This window comes from Stigmatopora argus, chromosome 1, assembly GCF_051989625.1.
Source record: "Stigmatopora argus isolate UIUO_Sarg chromosome 1, RoL_Sarg_1.0, whole genome shotgun sequence".
Lineage (NCBI taxonomy): Eukaryota > Metazoa > Chordata > Actinopteri > Syngnathiformes > Syngnathidae > Stigmatopora > Stigmatopora argus.
In genome coordinates, this window is record NC_135387.1 from 6,923,528 (window position 1) to 6,942,997 (window position 19,470).

The 19,470-nt window shown below is 39.1% G+C and overlaps 1 protein-coding gene across 4 annotated transcripts; it reads left to right on the forward strand.

Annotated features, from left to right (window-relative positions):
- Positions 1-1,231: 1,231 nt before the first annotated feature.
- dennd2da (DENN/MADD domain containing 2Da) lies at positions 1,232-18,966 on the forward strand. 4 transcript variants are annotated; one of them, XM_077610366.1, is made up of 17 exons: positions 1,233-1,825; positions 4,163-4,229; positions 4,324-4,410; positions 4,540-4,596; positions 9,983-10,021; positions 11,289-11,381; positions 12,270-12,445; positions 13,865-13,977; positions 14,072-14,141; positions 14,217-14,294; positions 14,479-14,619; positions 15,830-15,978; positions 17,785-17,956; positions 18,032-18,082; positions 18,178-18,259; positions 18,336-18,581; positions 18,702-18,966. In XM_077610366.1, exons 1-17 carry the CDS (start codon positions 1,796-1,798, stop codon positions 18,767-18,769), a joined length of 1,719 nt encoding a protein of 572 aa, XP_077466492.1. In that variant the 5' UTR covers positions 1,233-1,795; the 3' UTR covers positions 18,770-18,966. The 4 variants fall into 4 exon arrangements, with proteins under 4 accessions (XP_077466485.1, XP_077466492.1, XP_077466506.1 ...); XM_077610359.1 differs by having other exon boundaries at positions 1,232-1,825; positions 17,785-18,082; XM_077610380.1 differs by lacking the exon at positions 1,233-1,825 and having other exon boundaries at positions 4,163-4,237; positions 17,785-18,082.
- Positions 18,967-19,470: the final 504 nt, after the last annotated feature.

The window sequence follows — 19,470 nt, forward strand, 5'->3', positions numbered from 1 at the left end:
ACTCATTTTCATTCTGAAAAAACAGTTAAACCTGTGATTGGACATAAGGATTTAAAATATAAACCAGTGCTGAAGGCTAACAATGTTAATTTACGTTGATGTAAAAGAAAAAAAAATGTAATGCTCAATAAATAAATGTAATGGCCCAATGATTTTAATAGCAACTCTCTGCTGCCCTGTGCTGGACAAAATGGAAAAGCAAAAGCTTCTCAATTTACTTTAAATAGATCAGCATGCTTAGAATTTCATTGATTTAACTATTCATTCGCACCCGTCCGTGTCCACTCGCCCCAAGCTCAGATCAGCATTCTGGGCAACAAAAAGAGTATGAACGTAGACTGGGCCGGGCCACCCATATACTATATATATATATATATATATATATATATATATATATATATATATATATATATATATATATATATATATATATATATATATATATATATATATATATATATATATATATATATATATATATATATATATATATATATATATATATATATATATATATATATATATATATAGTATATGGGTGGCCCGGTGGAACGAGTGGTTAGAGCACCCTCCGCAACCCTTGTGAGGATAAGCGGTTCGGAAAATGAATATATATATATATATATATATATATATATATATATATATATATATATATATATATATATATATATATATATATATATATATATATATATATATATATATATATATATATATATATATATATATATATATATATATATATAGGTGTGAGTGTGCATGGTTGTCCTTTCCTTGTGCCCTGCGATCGGCTGACCACCACCGATTCAGGGTGTCCCCGGCCTCTGGTCCGGAGTTAGCTGGGATAGGCTCCAGCATCCAGCACCCCCCGTGACCCTAATGAGGATGAAGCGATCCAGAAAATGAGATGAGATATATCTATATATATATTGAGATCAGGTCTGAAATTTTCATCATAGGTGAGGTTGTTAGTCATGGCTAGAGAGATCATCTATACAAAGAAAAATTAAGGAATCACAATGTATGATTTTTAAAAATATTTATTTAAGTCATGCAGCTGCAAACAAGTATTTGAAAACCTGTCTATCAGCTAGAATTGTAAGCCTCAATGACCCCTTAGTCCGCCTTTAAAAGTCCACCTCCACTCCATGTATTATCCTAAATCAGATGCACCTGTTTGAGGTCTTTAGCTGCATAAAGACACCTGTCCACCCCGTACAACTTGTAAGACTCCAATTTACACAGAGAAGCCATGAGTTTCACCTCAGTAGGTGCGCCCTAGACATTGTACTTCTGTGGCCAGATTCTATGACGTCTTAGTCAGTTGAACTAGTTGGACAACAACATCTGTCTAATTTTTGTTCTTCCAGCCACACCTCCCCTGACTAAGCCCCGTCTCAACGGACTAACTGTTTCCCAACGATTGTTTTTCATTTCAAGCTCATGTTACTTTCACAAAGTGACTACAAAAAAGCACTTTGGATATTGCTTGTGGGTGCCAATAATCACCCTTCTGGAGCGAGGTTATCAGCAGCCCTGAGCAATAAATAACTTGGACCACACCATGGTATCGTTGTACTTCACTTTGCAATGAAAGAGGAAATCCCAGTTTAAGACAAAAGTTTGACAACACTTCAGCACTTCCTCATGCACATGCTGGATTGCAGTCATATCGTTGCTGGCACGCGGATGAAAGAATGTAATCTCTTTTTACCGAAGAACAAATTTAAATATATGACAGCACATTTGTTTTGGATGTCCTTAATGAATATCTTCTCCAAACGGCACTGAAATGGAAACAACATCAGAATACACACAAAAGGTATGTGTTTGCCCTTTACCAATTTTGCTGATTGGATCATACTTCAGCTTTGTTTAAACTGTCCTAAATACAAATTCTGTTTCTAATCATAAATGCTACTTAATGTGAGCCCCCTCATTGTCTGACATGGAATCAGACCTAAACTTTCTTTTTTCAGATTCAATTAAAACCCAAATTATTTATTCGTAGCATTCTTGTCATTAACATTTTTTGTTACTTTTGTCATAGTCCAAAGTTTTGTTTGTAAACAATACCATTGCCTTTAATATGACCTGAATTAACTTGGGTTAAATGTTTATAACCTTCTTCAACAAGCTTCTCAAAAGTGACCAGGAATTTTGGCCCGTCATTTAGGCGATCTTGTCCGAAATCTCTTATTATCTTAAATCAAGGCTTTTTATGGTCTGCAAAATATTGTTGTTTTGTTATTTTTTGTTCTTAAGCCACCATTTTTAGAATACTACAGGTCATTGTCCATTTGGAAGATATATTTGTGCTCATATTTCGACTTCTTAATTGATGTCTGTCTATCTTGACACTGAGATTTTGCTTCAATACTTCCACATGAAAGTTCTATAGAAAAGTTCAGTATTTCAGTCAGGATGGTTCTCATAATCTTCACAAATTATTTTTTATTTTGTTCACGAGTCTATATACCAGTGGCGGGCCGTGAATTTCAAACCGACGCCTTCAGTGCTATGTCTGGATCAATCCAACCCACAAAAACTATTTTTGGCTATAAAACCTTTACTGCAGCTACAGCTGCAACACATATGAAAAAGCATCAATAATTACCTCATACAATTGAAATATGATTTAGGAATATAGCCATATTTGACTCACCAAAAATCTTTTTAATCTGTACACCAAATCCATTCTCCTTTCTTTCCTCCTTCTTTTCTATTGCCATCGAATCCAATGCTGAAAGTCGAGCCTGTCCTGTCGTATTTCTGGCATAAGGTTTTATTTGATTTATTGCTGAAAATGTCCGTTGCCGGTTGTGGCAGGTTTGCTATCTTCTGAGTTGACCGACCTTCTTAATGATGTCCAGCTTTTCTTGAAAAGTCCGTCTTGAAAATGGATTTGACAGTAAATCTGCAAACAAATCAATTTCTTCTCTTTCAGCCATTGCGCGTTGACAAAACCACTCTTAAATCAACACAACAATAAATTTGCTTGTGCAGCTCGCTCCAAATCCAGTTTGGTAGCTCTGGCTAGTCCACTCTATCACTAGCTATTCATGGACAAAATATAATTAACAGTCTGTGATTCGAATATTTTTTAGGCCAGCAGAGAAGGCCTTGCAGGCCCTGACGGTCCACCACTGCTATATACACATTTACAACCAAAGCACATTCATATAATGTTCTACTTTTCAATTCAAAAATAAATACTGGGTGATTTTAAAAAAAATCATCAACTTTTTAATGATCAATAAAACCAAAAGTGATGGAACTTTTTCACTGTAATTAAAACCTTAAAACACACCATCTAAGAAACAATGATGTCATTTCCTTTTTTAATAACGTCCTTTAAATGGCCTCCTTGTTTACAAATGCAGTCTTACACCCGCTGTGGACCACTGTTGATAAAGTGGGAATTTTTTAAAGTGCAAATTGACAGATGTGAGCAAGTGGCAACATAGTTGGATGGGATAGGCTCAAGCACCCCAATGACCATTGTGAGGATAAGCAGTACAGAAAATTAATGAATGGTTAATTCAGTATGAAATGTATGATATCCCTATTAAGATAATGCAGCGGTCAATGAGGAATCTCAACTGCATTCATTCATTCATTTTCTGAGCCACTTATCCTCACAAGGGTTGCGGAGGGTGCTGGAGCCTATCCCAGCTTACTTTCGCCCACAGGTCGGGGGACACCCTGATTCGGTGGCCAGCCAATTGCAGGGCATGAGGAGACGGAAACCCATTCACGCTCACACTTATTCAGTGTCCAAACATCCTAGCATGCATGTTTTGAGAATGTGGGAAGAAACCCAGGGAAAACCCACACAGGCCCGGGGAGAACATGCAAACTCGACACAGGAGGACCGTTCTGCATTTGAACCCAGGACCCCAGAACTGTGAGGCCGGCGCACTAAGCACTCATCCGCCGGCCCGCCTAATCTCAGATTTAAAGAATGCATTCATACACAAGGACACCATTCAAAATTAAAATTGAAATTCCATAAATATTTCTTAAATTGACATGTTAGTTTTCAATATTTAACTTCCATCAATCTTGGTTTTATTGAAATGCTAAAAAGTTCCTGTTTTGGGAAGCTCACCAGATACATTTTTTATTCTTGCACCTACATGTTTTCTTTGTCTTTTAGAGTACAACGGAGCCTATGTCCGAAAACTGGAGAAGCCGATTCAGTTTTTCATCGTTGCGTGTCAAAAGTGAGCTTGTGAGGGAACCACTGACATTGAACCGCATGGTTTACGTGTACAAAATCAAATAGCATCTAATTTGAGATTGCACTTCTCTTCACAGAAAGTAACACCAGTCTTGAAGAAGGTGGCGATCCTCGACAAAGAGGAGCATGGTCCTTTTCATCAGCCAGAGAGTTCTCAAAACGAGGTATAATTGCCATTATTTCTGCTTTCTACAAACAAAACTGACAAGAATTCAATGAAGACCCCAAACAATCAAATGCAAGTTACAACATTAAGTACGTTAATATACCTTCCACAAATTATTTCTCCCTAGAAACATTTCACGATGGAGCTGCTGCCTCACAGTTACACAGAACTCAAGATGAATCAGGTAAGGCAAAAATCAGTTTTACAGAAAATCCTAAAGACAATTGTGTCTTAATCAGGTTTACTTGATAACAGGGCATAGAGGACCTTGTGTTCATGGTCAAGAGTCCGGGTGCGAATCTGTAGGGAGTATTTGCGTGGGTAGTACAGCTTATAGGTCCTATAAGCTTATCCTCTTTATGTCTTTGAGATGCTCCTATAATATAGGAGCATCTCAAAAACATGCAAATCTGTGATGATGAATAATAATGATGCTATTCACATCTGCTTGCAATCGCTATTTTTAAGTACACAAGCAAGTATAGCATGTTTGCAAATAACACACGCATATAAGTCGCACCAGTAAATGAATACACAATGAAGAGTAAAAAAATCAATATACTACATCTATCTACAGTGGGGCAAATAAGTATTTAGTCAACCACCAATTGTGCAAGTTATCCTACTTGAAAAGATTAGAGAGGCCTGTAATTGTCAACATGGGTAAACCTCAACCATGAGAGACAGAATGTGGAGGGGAAAAAAACTGAAAATCACAATGTTTGATTTTTAAAGAATTTATTTTCAAATCATGGTGGAAAATAAGTATTTGGTCAATACCAAAAGCTAATCTCAATACTTTGTTATGTACCCTTAATTGGCAATAACGGAGGCCAAACGTTTTCTGTAACTCTTCACAAGCTTTTCACACACTGTTGGTGGTATTTTGGCCCAATTTGGCATATCCGCAGTCAGCTTTAGTATGAATCGAGAATGGATTTTCATCCCCCTTCTATAACGCCCTCATACATGTTGTCTTATGTGAGGTATATCAACATGTAAAATGGTAGCTGCTGTTTGTCTCACTGTATGGCCTACAGCTGCCTAGCGACCAGTCTGGGGTGTTGTCTGCCTTTCGGCCGAAGTCATCTGGGATAGGCTGCGGCAAACCCAGCAAACTCTTATGAAAATTAAATTCAGGAGGATGAAAACACTGCATTCACATGACATTAAAGGCATTTAGGCTGGCAGTGTTGACAAACCACAATAGGTTTATTTTGAATTACAGATTTTCATTGAAAAAAATATATAGTATTAAGCATTTTTTGTCTATTGAATGGTTAACTCAACGACATCCAGACTTGTTGAACGAACAGATGAAGCCTGCGCTACAAAAGATGGAAAGAAAATATGACATTAGGGTGGTCCGGTGACTAGGTGGTTAGCGTGTCGGCCTCACAGTCCTGTCCTGGGTTCGATCCCAGATCGGTCCTCCTGTGTGGAGTTTGCATGTTCTTCCCGGTTTGTGTGGGTTTTCTCTGGGTACTCCGGTTTCCTCTCACATTGCAAAAACATGCGTGGTAGGCTGGTTGAACACTCTAAATTGCCCCTAGGTATGAGTGTGGGCGTGTATGGTTTTCACCTTGTGCTCTGTGATTGGCTGGCCACCAATTCATAGTGTCCCCTGCCTGCTGCCCAGGATCCTCCCATAACACTAAGCGGTTCGGAAAATGAATGAATGAAATAATCTGAATAAAATACATGCATGATGGCAGGGGGTGCTGGAGCCTATCCCAGCTAACTATGGGCAGGAGGCGGGGGGACATCCTGGCCTGGTTCCTTGTCAATCATAGTACAGACGTACAGATACCTGGAAGTCAACGACAGTACAGTAGCAAAGTATTTTTTTTGTACCTGGTTACTTCTCTCCGCGTTAATGCAGGATTTAGCTGCGGGATAAAGTGACTGGCGGCACTGGGATTCTATTTAGTGATTGTCGCTGAAAAATCCTACAGTAGCAGGTAGGAAGTGAAAGCACCACCGCAGCAGTCGATCCCCGTGCTCGGAGTGCAACACGAGACGCATACCCGATGATGGTGCATTTTGCCGTGGAGCGGAATGGAGATCACGCAGTACCTCTGTCGATTTAGTCCATGCTCTATCAAATCCAGTTCAAAAGTTGACTTTCAGGAGTAAGGCAGCGATGAGTGAAACAGTGACGAGAAGAAGGGCAGGACGCCGCCTGACGGACTTCAGAAGCAGATGGAGTAAGTTGCTGGCGACTCAAACTGTCGATGTTTATCTTCAGTTTTGGTCTAAAACACTTCTCGAAACTCAAGGCACCTTAAGTTAAAAAGAGAGCTGAACGTCTTCGACCCAAAAAAAAGAACAAGAAAAAAAGAAAACTGTTTGCCTACTTGTTGCTCTGTTGTGTTCAACATAGCCAAGTATTCGTGTCGCCGTCAGGTGTCCTAGCTTGAATTACTGTGGTGGTTTTGCATCCTTTTTTAGCAGTTGACTCTCTATATATTACGCTTTATGGCATTCACGGTGTGTGTTCTTGATTAGTTTTATGACGTTTCAAATTATAAACCAACAAAGAGAAAGTCCAATGGGTCCTCGTTTTACGCCATGTTCTGTGTTCAAAACGACGTAAAACGAGTTCTCCGTTTTGCTGTCTGCATCACATCAGTCGTAAAACAAGACCTCTGTAGATTTTTTTCATTCATTCATTTTCTAAAGCGTTTTATCCTTATTAGGGTCGCGGGGGGTGCTGGACCCTATCCCAGCTGACTCCCGGCCAGAGGTGGGGGACACCCTGAATTGGTGGCCAGCCAATCGCAAGCCAATCGCAGGCCACAAGGACACAAACGACCATTCACGCCCACACTCATACCTAGGGGCAATTTAGAGTGTCCAATCAGCCTACCATGCATGTTTTTTTTGGAGTCTGGGAGGAAACCAGAGTAACTGGAGAAAACCCACGCAGGTCCAGGGAGAACATGCAAACTCCACACACTCCACACAGCTGGACCGACCTGGATTTGAACCCAGGACCCTAGAACTGTGAGGCTGACTAGCTAACCACTCATCCGCCGGGGCACCCCTCCTGGTAGATTTTCTTTAGGTAATTGGTTTTGTTCAGTTAAGTTCTTCCTTTTTTGTAAATTGCTGGAGAGGGGATGCATAGCAATAATTGATACAATGAACAGAAATGTAAGTCAATGAATTTGCATACATTTTCATACAGGTGACACTATTTTCATTCAGGGAACAAATTCTCTAGGTTACGTTTTGACAGCTTGGCCAAACAGAGACACTGCTCATGATTCTGTGTTCGATCAAATTTTTGCATGGTGGAATTTTACGCTCTATAAAAATAATCACAGGCCTCTTCATCGTAAAATAATTCTAAGATCCTTCCAGTTTGGTGTGTGTGATGAAGTGTTATAAATCCTGTTTAGCAATAGCAAGTCCTACTCAACCTTTCTTTTTTTTGCTAAAGCTCCACATTCAAAAAATAGACAATTCTAATCGAATGACTGTGTAATTTAAGTCAGAACAACTCATCTGTTGCTAAAAGCACCTCTGGCTTCTGTTCAAGTAGGCCAGAAACACATGCTAGGCAGCAAATGGACTACATCATTCTGCATTCTTACTTTTATTGAGAATCCCTCATGCAAAAAATCTGGATTTAATGTGGAGACTAATCTGATAAAGCACTTAAAGTTTTTTTTTTTATTCAAATGGTGTTAGTTTCATTTGTTATGAAAACCCAAGCTCTACTTTTGGTAGAGCAGTTGTCTGTAAGTTCTTCACCTCCTTCTGGATCTCTTTTTTTTTACCTGGGATAACTATATGCAATTCCTCATGGCCCATTCTACTAAACTTTGGAATGTGTTTGTTGGCGTGGAAAATAAACTGTGATTAAACAAAATGAGGAAAATGTGGATTTGTATTGCATTGATTACAATGATAATATTTGAGTTCAATGGCAAAGAATTTATGCTCTTAAGACATTGGTCTATTTTTGTGACAGATTCGCCCTGGAGTGTATGATTCCCTTTCCCTTGAAATTAACAGGATGCTGTTGTGACTTGTTCAGGAGTCTCTGGGTGTGGGCTGTAACACAGGCCATTTTCTTTTTTTTCTTCCTATTTCTGAGGTATCCCGACAGGACAAATGCTTTATTTATTGGCAGAAATGTACCAGGTATTCTAAAGGATATATTTTAAAGAAGAAAACAATCCATTTTGCCTTATATTTTGATTAGTGTATCTGTCTGTGTGAGCCGGACATCAGTCAAGTTTGTGAATTACAATTGTACTCAAACAAAACACTCACGTGACATTAACACTACAGTGAGTGAACATTCAAATTTAGCAAGCTTGTTAACAATGCACTGCTTTTCCATGTGTCAAATTTACAAGACAATTTTTTTGTCATTTTACCAGGTCTTAAAATGTTTTATTATAGGTCATTTCCTAACACTTGCTTACGATTTTATATCCGTGGTTTGCTCTTGATGACGCTTGTTTGGAATGAGTCACCCTTTGCCCGCACCGTTTTCATATCAACAGACTTTCTTTAGACTGTACACTTGAAATTATATTCTGAATCAGCACACTGTACACAATAACAATTTATACATGGTCAGTATTTTCTGGCTCATGTAGGAATATTTGAATAATGTTGTAGTACTTGTTCTATTGTACTGTTTGAAGTTCCTGGTATAACAAACATTTACTTTTGCATTACTGATGGAGGATTTTAAGAATTCCCCTCAGGGGGATGTGATTACCTAACTGGTTTTTCTGTTACCAAAGATGTATCTCCCTAGTATTGACTGTTAAATTAATTAAAGCAAAACATTATTTTCAAGTCGTCAATTCTGTAAGCTGCTCTTGTGGGCATTGCTACATTGGAAATAACTTTGACTTGCTTCTTTACTCTTTGAAGCATACATTTGAGAGCATTCTTCTTGGAAGTTGCTTTTTCCCCACAACATGTGAAAACAGCACAAGTATAAAACATTTTTCCCTGGAATTTGAACTTAATAAACAAATGTTTCAGCAGCCCGCCAGCAATGGAGTACTACTTTCAATGAAAGATTAGGACGGACGAGTGAAGCATTGTGTTGCCAGGATACAAAAAGAAAAACATGTCATAAAATCCTGTGAGCTAATGAAATGTGAAGTATTAGAATGAAAGCAATGGGAAACCTAGCAATCATTAATGGTTAAAATTCTTACCCTTATGTTCACAACAAAGGGGACCTCGGTTAAAAAGGAACATTTCTCATAACTTTATCGAGACACTGTAAATCTCATTATGTAATGTTTCTAGGCTCTAAGTACAAGTCCACTCATTAATGCTGCCTTTATGAGCTACTAGATTAATATATACATGATATTGTTGACGTTAAAATAAATTACCTCTTGCTGTTTGGTCTAATAACTATGTAGCTCTGTCTGTACGTGTTTGCCCTTTCTCTTTAAACATTTCATGTTTTTATAAACAAACCGCAAATCTCTGAATCCACTTTACAGGTTAAGTTTCCTTTTGAACATTAGGTCATTCATTGTAAAATCTCCACTGAGCTCGTCTAAAGTTTTTTTCCTGTTTTCTAGGTGAACAGCCCAAGAGTAGCTTGATCTCGGATGTTGCTGGTAAGTCCATCTAGCTATTTATTTTAAAGATCATGAAACAGGCTTCATAGTACTATGAACTAAAGCTTTCTTTAGGTGTTAAGTCATTCGTTTTCCGTGCTGTTTGTCCTCACAAGTGGGGCGCTGGAGCCTATCCCAGCCATCTATGGGTAGCAGGCAGGGGACACCCGGAATTGGTTGTCATCCAATCATAGAGCATAGGGAGACTGTCAACCATTCATTCTCACACATACTTGGGGACAATTTAGAGTGTTCAACCAGCCTACAATGCATGTTTTTGGAATGTGGGAGGAAATGGTAGTACCCGGAGAAAACCCACGCAGCCATGGGGAAAACATGCAAACCCCACATTGATTTGTAAGCACTGCGATCGGCTGGCTACCGATTCAGGGTGTCACTCGCCTTTGCCCCGGAGACAGCTGGGATTGGCTCCAGCACCCCCCCTGACCCTCATGAGGATAAAGCGGTTCAGAAAATGAGATGAGATGAGATGTAAGCAAGAAGTCTAGGCTGCCCTATACTGCCAAAGTCCTAACTTACAGCCTGATGCCCCTGCTGGCTAATTCTTACACAATTAATAAATATACGCTGTAATAATAAAAAATATATAATATAAAATCTGTTGGGCGGCCCGATGGCGCGAGTGGTTAGCGCGCCGGCCTCAGAGCTCCGGGGTCCTGGGTTCAAATCCAGGTCACGTCCACCTGTGTGGAGTTTGCATGTTCTCCCCGGGCCTGGGTGGGTTTCCTCCGGGTACTCTGGTTTCCTCCCACATTCCAAAAAACGTGCATGGTAGGCTGATTGGACACTCTAAATTGCCCCTAGGTATGGGTTTGAGTGTGTATGGTTGTCCGTCTCCTTGTGCCCTGTGATTCGGCTGGCCACCGATTCAGGGTGTCCCCCGCCTCTGGCCCTGAGTCAGCTGGGATAGGCTCCAGTACCCCCCGCCACCCTAATGAGGATAAAGCGGTTCAGAAAATAAGATGAGATGAGACAAATTGTGTTTCTGAGGATGGGTACTGGACCATGCTACATAGCTCCAAGTTTCAAGACAATTAGTCCACAAATGATAAAGGAATAGGACTTCAAACTAAATGTACACAAGCACAACAACAACCTTAGTGGTAACTTGGCAGCCCTCAACCCTGTAAAAATATATATACTGGTACCTCTACTTACAAAAGTCTCTACATACGAAATATTGAGGTTATGAAATACATCAATGAGAAAATGTTTGACGACTAAACTACAATTCTTTCCCTGTCAGGTAACATCCCACATGAAGATGCAGGTGGACGACCAAAAGCACTCAAGAGGCTTAGTGCTATGTGGTCTTCTTTTCGCAAAGGCAAAAAAGATAGTGAGTTTTACATCATGTAGAGATATAAATATTCTTTTGAATGCATCTTTTAGGACTCTTTTGTTTAAATTTATTGTTGCCTTACGCTATGTCACACATGATTACACACTGAGGGTGATGCAACCATTGCTTTCCTGTATGAAGAACGTCCTTTGAACTACTTGTTGAAAAAGTATGGCTGTTGATGTCTTAAATCACTTAAACTGTATATATTACTCACTCATTCAACTTATTGCCGTCAAAATCGATTGGACATCTAGTGACGTCAATGGAACTAAAAGATATATACATATATACACGTATATACACGTATATACATATACACACACATATACACGGGCAATGAGTTAAATACTGTGAATTTAGCCTTTCGAGTAGTGTGGCGACTATGACCAGAGTGTATTTCTGTTTTATTCATATATCAGCATGCTATAATTTAGTTCATAATAGTTTTAAAAAAATACAATAATAAGAAATATTTTTATAATTAGGTCCAGACCAGGCATATGTGGAGATCACGATTTGGGCCATGCAGACCAGACCAATTTTTAATAGTGACCTACGTGGCCCAAACTGTATGTCAACATATCTGGACGTTTGGCCGTTTTGGGATTAGAGTTGTTTTTATTTTATTTATTTTTGCATATGACCGAACATAGTCACTTGACTTGTAAAGTGTTAATGTTTGGGTGAGAAATAGGCCTGTCAAAATCTACATTGGAGGAGTCATGAATGCATGTACCCAAGCATTCCAATACCATGAGAAAAGGCTCAGATTTACCCAAAAATAATCATTAATCAAACTGAAAAACATTGCTTAATATGTTGTCAAACAATTTAACTCACTCACCCCCCCTAAAAAACTGTCATTTTCCATTGTCGACAAAGGAGGAAAAATCCAAGATCCTCCGGAACCGCTAGGCCTGACAGGGGACGACAAGACAACGAGGCAACCTCGTTTTGCCAGTGGCCAGTACTTTTTTGAGTATCTGGTGGTGGTTAGCCTCAAGATAAACAAGGATGGCAACAACTACGAACCTCAAATCACTTACCAGTTCCCCAAGGTTTGTCTATTGTCTTCGTAGTCTGTATATTGGATTGAAATGAAATCTTGAGAACAAATCACTGATGTTTTATACCAACAGGTCTTACATTTTAGTACAGTGGTACCTCGAGATACTAGCTTAATGCGTTCCGGGACTGAGCTCGTATGTCAATTTACTCATATCTCAAATGAACGTTTCCCATAGAAATTAACTAAAAACAAATTAATTCGTTCCAACCCTCTGAAAAAACACCAAAAACAGGATATTGGATTGGAAAAACATTTTTTTCTAATTTGCCATCTATTTACAGAGTAACAAATAACTAGTGGTTATGATGTTTAATGGTACTAAAACTTGAAGGATTTCCCGGAGGGGAGAGAGAGAGGGACAGAGAGGGGGGGAGACTTTTTGCATGGCAACATGCTCGTAACATAACATAAACAAATTTAAATGAACTTGAATTATGATACAGACACACTTAAAAATAACACTAAACTTAATTCCAAGTTTGTTTTACATTTTTATACCTTCTCCCGAGTTGGCTCTATTTGCCCTGCCTCCACCCTGACTTTCAGCTGCAGCTAAAAGGAACCTATTGAGGGTTGTTTACTTTTGTCTTCTCTTCAAAATATTCAAAAAATAATGCACACAAATGTCCTCACAATAGGATAATGCACGACCACTTGCCAACGAGAAGTAGTATGCTCCTCTCGTATAAGCTCCGCCATTCTGCACTGACTAAGGGGGGAAAACACTGAAAAAATGCAACGCTCCGCCCAGTGCTCTTAGAGACATTACATGAGGGAGTTGCGGGGAGAGAGACAGTGCCCATGATGTTCTTATGAGCAGCCTCTCGCGTCCGTGTATGCTCGTATATCAAAATTTGTCTCGTATCTGAAGATAAATATTTGCTCAAAATTTTACCCGTATCTCAAATTGCTCGTATGCCGGGGCACTCGTATGTCGAGGTATTACTGTACAGTCGTACCTCTAAGTTGATAATTTCGTAAGTCGAACAGTAGGCCGCCTCGTGGTGTAGAGGTTCACTCGCCCGACTTCAGTGCGGGCAGGCGCGGGCTCAATTCCCGCTGGTGGCGGTATGGTTGGGAGTGCGGTTGGTCGTTTGTCTCTCTGTGTGCCCTGCGACTGACTGGCGACCAGTCCAGGGTGTAGTCTGCCTTTCGCCCAAAAGACAGCTGGGTTAGGCTCCAGCAACCCCCGCAACCCTTTCGAGGATGGGCGGTATGGAAGATGAATGAATGAATAGAGCAGTACTTTATATGTCAATTCTCTAATTCGTTCCACGGTCCTCGCACAGCTACCTACTAAAGGTTGACTGTATTACGTTTTGTTTTGATTGGCTATTCTTACAAACAGACAACCATATAAATTCATTGTGTGTCCTTGCATTTCTGCTTCTGTCTTAATTCCATCCAGAGAGATGGGATGGCCAAATTTCAAAAGGAAGAGGAAGAGCGAACGCTCAAGGCAATCACACTCTTCTGCTTCCCAGAGGGTATCAAATGGGCTCCTTTGACTGAATATCATAGGTACACTTGATAACACACGCACCCATCTGATAACATAATCATTGCTTATTGATATGCAACATCAATTCACCAATTGTATTCCGCCTTTTTGTAGCGAAACTTTTTCCTTTGTGTTAACGGAGATTGATGGCAGCCGAAGAAATGGATACTGCAGGCGACTACTGGTTAGCGGTTCAATTGTGTAAACTGTAAATATGGTCGGTCACAGTGTCCTAACACTTTTACTCTCCAACCTGCAGCCTAGTGGGAAGGGGGCTCGTCCACCTGAGGCATACTGTATCATCAGTAGCTTGGCTTGTTTTGGCCTCTTTTCTAAGGTAATTTGTCAAAAGTGTGAACAATAAATCATGTCATGTTAGATATAGTACTTCAAATTCTGTTGCAAGGGGCACTCGTGCTTTAACTGGGCTATTGGGCTGTCTAGAATCAGTTGTTGCACGCAACCCGTGATGAAATTCTTTTAGCTTTTGTCTTATGACTTGAGTTTTTGTGTGTGAGCAGATTTTTGATGAGGTTGAGAAGAGGCGGCAGATCTCCATGGCTATGATTTACCCATTCATGCAGAAATTGCGGGAGGCTCCATTCCCAGCACCAGGAAATACTGTGGAGATTAAAAGCTTCATTCCTGAGTCAGGAACTGAGGTCAGAGCAGCACTATGTCTCCACTTAGCCCTTATCAAATGTCTGTGACTTGAGTGTATATATACACAGTGTAAATGCTTAATTTTTAATAACATTAAAACTATTAACTGATTTGATGTCCAACCGTTTGAGCAGAGGTTTGTTTCAGTTTTTTTCATTTTCATTTACAGTTGAATTTTAACGTAAGTTCAGATATTTTGGCTTCAAAATTCTTGAAACCCTCATTTCTTTTGTTTTCTCTTAATATTCATTGACAAGCTAATAAACTCCGAAAGGCTGTATTAGCTCAGTGTACAGACCATTTAATATTTTTAATTACAGTATTTATGTTATCTACAACATTTGGCATAAATAACAGGGTAGCAAATCAGTGCTAATGGTACGGAAGCTTTTCTAAGGATTAGATGCTCGCCCTTCAGATAGATTTTGTTGCTGGTCAAGAGGACAAACTAATGTAAATATTAACAAGAAAAGGAATGAAACAGCAATTAAACTAGTAATACCCCAAAAAATGAGATTTAAAATTCATTTGAATTTTATAGAAGACTCAATATCATCATTAGGGGCATAGGACCAGGGATATAAGAGATTTTGGGGGGTACCCCAGACTTGTGTATTTATTTAAAAATGTTGGAAAGCATTCTTTTTGCCCTGTTATTGTTTGGTTCCAGGATAGGTACATTTACAAAACTACACAGTTTAGTGTCCTGGATATGAATTATTTATAATTTGAAGGCAGGAATGTAAAATATCCTCCAATTCGGTGACCCCATTCGACCTCTTGTGCCCATTTGTGATGAGTCTAAAAACATGGAGTTACCAAGTCAAAAGGAAAGCCGGGCCGTTGTAATGACCTCAGAGTACTCATTCTTTATGGAGGGTGTGTTTGTTCAAGGCGATGCCTCAACCTGTCCTACATTGCTCAACACCTACAACCTCAAAACACTGAGCCACGTAATTCCATGTTGCAACACTACATAGTCATTGCAGTTTTTGGGGGGACACTTGCCAATGACTGTGCTATTATTAATCCCATCAGACCCGTCGAAAACTTTAGTTTCTATCTTGTTCGTGTTGTTGATCAAATATGGTGACTGAGAAGTAACCCGCAGCTCTCACCAGAAATCACAGTGACCCAGTTGGGTGATGATGAAAATGACAAGCTATTATCTCTGTGTCATATTAGTGAAAGTGGTATTACTCTTCCCAGATAATCAGACTGACACGACCGCTGGATTCCTGGTTGGAACACGTCAACTTTGAAATGCTGTTCAGTTGCCTTACAGATGAGGAAGTGCTACTGGTGTTTGCAGCTGCTGTCCTTGAGAGACGCATTATTTTCATTGCTGATGAATTGGGGTAATTTGCACTCGCCTCCTGCGCAAGTCAACATGCCTAGACGATAAACCTGAATGATTTATCAACATCACATCAAAGTTGGAATTCAACATTTTAAGAAAACAACCTAATACTGGATTCCCCACAGTACATTAGCAACACTGTTTGCACACTAACCCATACACGTGCTTTTATTTGTCTACCGATATATACATTCTTCGATTTTGGTTACGAAATATCTTCTCCCCTCGGTAAGAGTAGACAGCAACACCTACATGCATTAGATTGCATATACATATTTAATTATGGTTTATTTGTGTATCACTATTCCATAAGTCAGGAGTGGTGAGCACGTGGCTATTGAGGCGCATGCAGCTTCTTATCATATTTTTTGTATATACTGTTGCTCTTTGCCTCGTTTCATGTTTCTCTTATTGTTATTCTCTCTTAAAACAACACAGATAGTAAATTATATTTTCAAAATAATTTGGCAGATTGGATTTTTTTTTCACCTCCTGTTTTGGCAGGTCACTACGTGGTGTGGCTCTTTTTGCTCTTTGTCTAACTTGTTCGTCACTTCTGCCATATGTTCCTTTCTCACTGTCCGCTAAAATAAAATAAAACAACTCATTATAAACAACCACAATTTAACTACAACAAACTCCCATGTGACACATCCAAACTACTATTACTATTCCTGTAAATTCACTCAGATTCCCATTCTCCTTGTCTAGGCAGCAAAAAGATGGGGTGGGGGAATCAATCTATCAATTAGAGAAGGGGAGCTAGGAATACTCAAAATAATAGTAGAAAAGTCACTGAAGGTGTAGTGGTTTATTTGGCTGACTTTGGGATTGATTGACGAATGACTGACGACCAGTTTAGGGGGTAATCTGCTTTTTGCCCAAAGTCTACTGCAGTGTTTTCCAACCACTGTGAGAACATGCAAACTCCACAGAGGTGGACCGACCTGGATTTGAACCCAGGTCCCCTTCAGTGAGGCTGACGCGCTAACCACTCATCCGCCGGGCCGCCGCTATTACAAGTTTAAAATCAAAATATGATGAACGTTAAATTATAGATTATACTAGTATTACTTATTTTTCCTGTAACATGAACTAGAAGTTGTTTGGTTTCTAGGGCATCAACTTTTGGCGACAAAGTCTGTATGTGAGCACTTTTTTTGGCGTAATATTAGATTTAAGTAATATTTGGAGAAAAGTCATAAAATTTTAAGATTAAAAACATGACATTACTTATTTTTGCATCACTCGAACCGGAAGTTAGTTGTTCAGGGTCCACGGACATCAACTTTTGTTGACATTAGGTCAGTGTGAAAAATTTGATTTTGGAATAATTTTGGAGTTTTTTGTGATTCCTGCTGATACAACTTTGATGAGAATGACTACTGTCAATATTGGCGACATAGTTTTAAATGAAAAGATTTTCAGATGGTGGTGTCCCTTGAGATTTTTGCAATGCAAAAAGTGTCCCACAGCTCAAAAAAGGTTGGGAAACACCGGTCTACTGGATAGGCTCCAGCACCTTGCGACCCTGACAAAGACAAGCGGTGTTGAAAATGAATGAATAATAAGTAGATAACTAACTAAATTTGATGTCTCCTTAAAGTATTTAGTTAGCAAGAATAATTTTATTTAGTTTTTAGTTAGCAAGAAGAACAGGAAGTGTTTTTGTTTGTTTATTTTACAGTGCAGACAAGCCAGTAAAACCCATTTGATATTTATGTATATATATATACTGTATTTTTTGCTCTATAAGGTGCAGTGAGGTGAACAAATTTTCTTTGTTGGTCTTGTTTCTTTGCAGCACATTATCCCAGGTCATTCACGCAGTAGCAGCTCTTCTTTATCCATTTACGTGGCAACACACCTTCATCTCCATAGTTCCAGAGATCCTAATTGATGTTGTGATGGCACCAACTCCATACCTGCTGGGAGTACAGAAACGCCTGCTTGACCTCGTTACTGACCAAAATGATGTAAATTTTGAGATTATCATTCACTTATTGTTTTGTGCAGAAGCATTGATGTTTGTTCTCTTGCCTTTTCCACAGCTGCTAATAGTGGATTTATCAGAGAAAAAAAAGGAAACCTTCATTGTTTCTGTAAGCGATAAGATTTATTTTTCCCTTTGTGTTTTGTTATTCTGCTCAAAATGAACATTATTGATTTAGAAGCTTGGAAAATTACCCTGTTGTAGGTTGGTGACGAGAGCTCTATTCTTCCGCCAAAACTGCAAAGTGAAATCTGCGAGGCACTCAGTGAGCGAAAGAACGTATCATGTGGGTGAAACTGCTTTTTTTCAAATGCTAATTCTATTTCGTTCATTTATCCCAATGTTTATGGCGTCTCTTTCAGTAACAGAAGATGTGAACCGTGTGGTGTCGGAGGCATTCCTGCTGTTCTTTGTGAAAACCGTGGGTCATTACATGTCCTATGTGAAATGCACTCAGGCTGGAGACCAGCGGGTGTTTGAAAAAAGGAACTTCTACAAGGCCATCGAGTCCAAAACCACGCGTCACTTTGTCAAGAAATTTATCCAGACTCAGATGTTTGATCTTTTCATTCAGGATGTGGAACAACAACAGACTGGACCACAACAGGGTGAGGCTCTTTAATTCAAATGACATTTTCATTTGTAAACAATTTTACAATTTTCTCATCTATACATTTCATGGTTGTGAAAAAGCTTTTCTTTTCTTACGTTCATCTTCTCCCCTGTAGGAATATTTCACAGAAAGATTGTGGAATACCAGAAAAGGAAGAAAAAGGAAAAGACAAAGAAACATTAGTTTGTCGCAGAGTGTATATAAAACGCTGTACAAGGATATTGAATGTTGCACTGTTTTTATGTCATGTTCTGTTTGAGAAGTATTTGCAACATGTGACATAGTTTTGCTGCTACTTTGTCAGACCACTGGTTTACAGTCTATTGCTGGTGAGCAGGTAATTTCAATCAATAAAGACTATAGTTTCCTTTTTTTTTAAATCCATCTTCATCCAGTCAATTGCAAAGCAACCTACAATGGTTCGTCTTTGTCTTGCATTAAGCATCGCATCTTGATGCCGTTAATACCAACCATTGGGCAGGATGTGGCTGAAACCTTTCCATTGGTACAGTTGCATGAGAAACAGCAGTGATGCTTGCTGCTCTTTCACGCGAACTACTTGTACTTTGACAAAGTTCATCGGAAGTTGAATTTAGGAACCTCAGAACACTGTCACTCCACTTTTGCATTAATTTATGCTGCACCCTATGTAGGAAATTAACTCGCTCTTTTGTGGAGGTCCTTTTAATTGTTCTTTTCTTGATTTGTACTAAACAATTTGCTACTATAGTCATGTTAATTCCAACAACAAACCATAACAATTGGTTATTTTTGTGATTTAAAGATGAATCTTTATCTTATTGACCTTCCCTATTTCGAGTTAGGTGATAAAACAGTGGTTACCAGTAAAATGCTATTTTAAAGGTTTTAGTGTAGATTCCGAT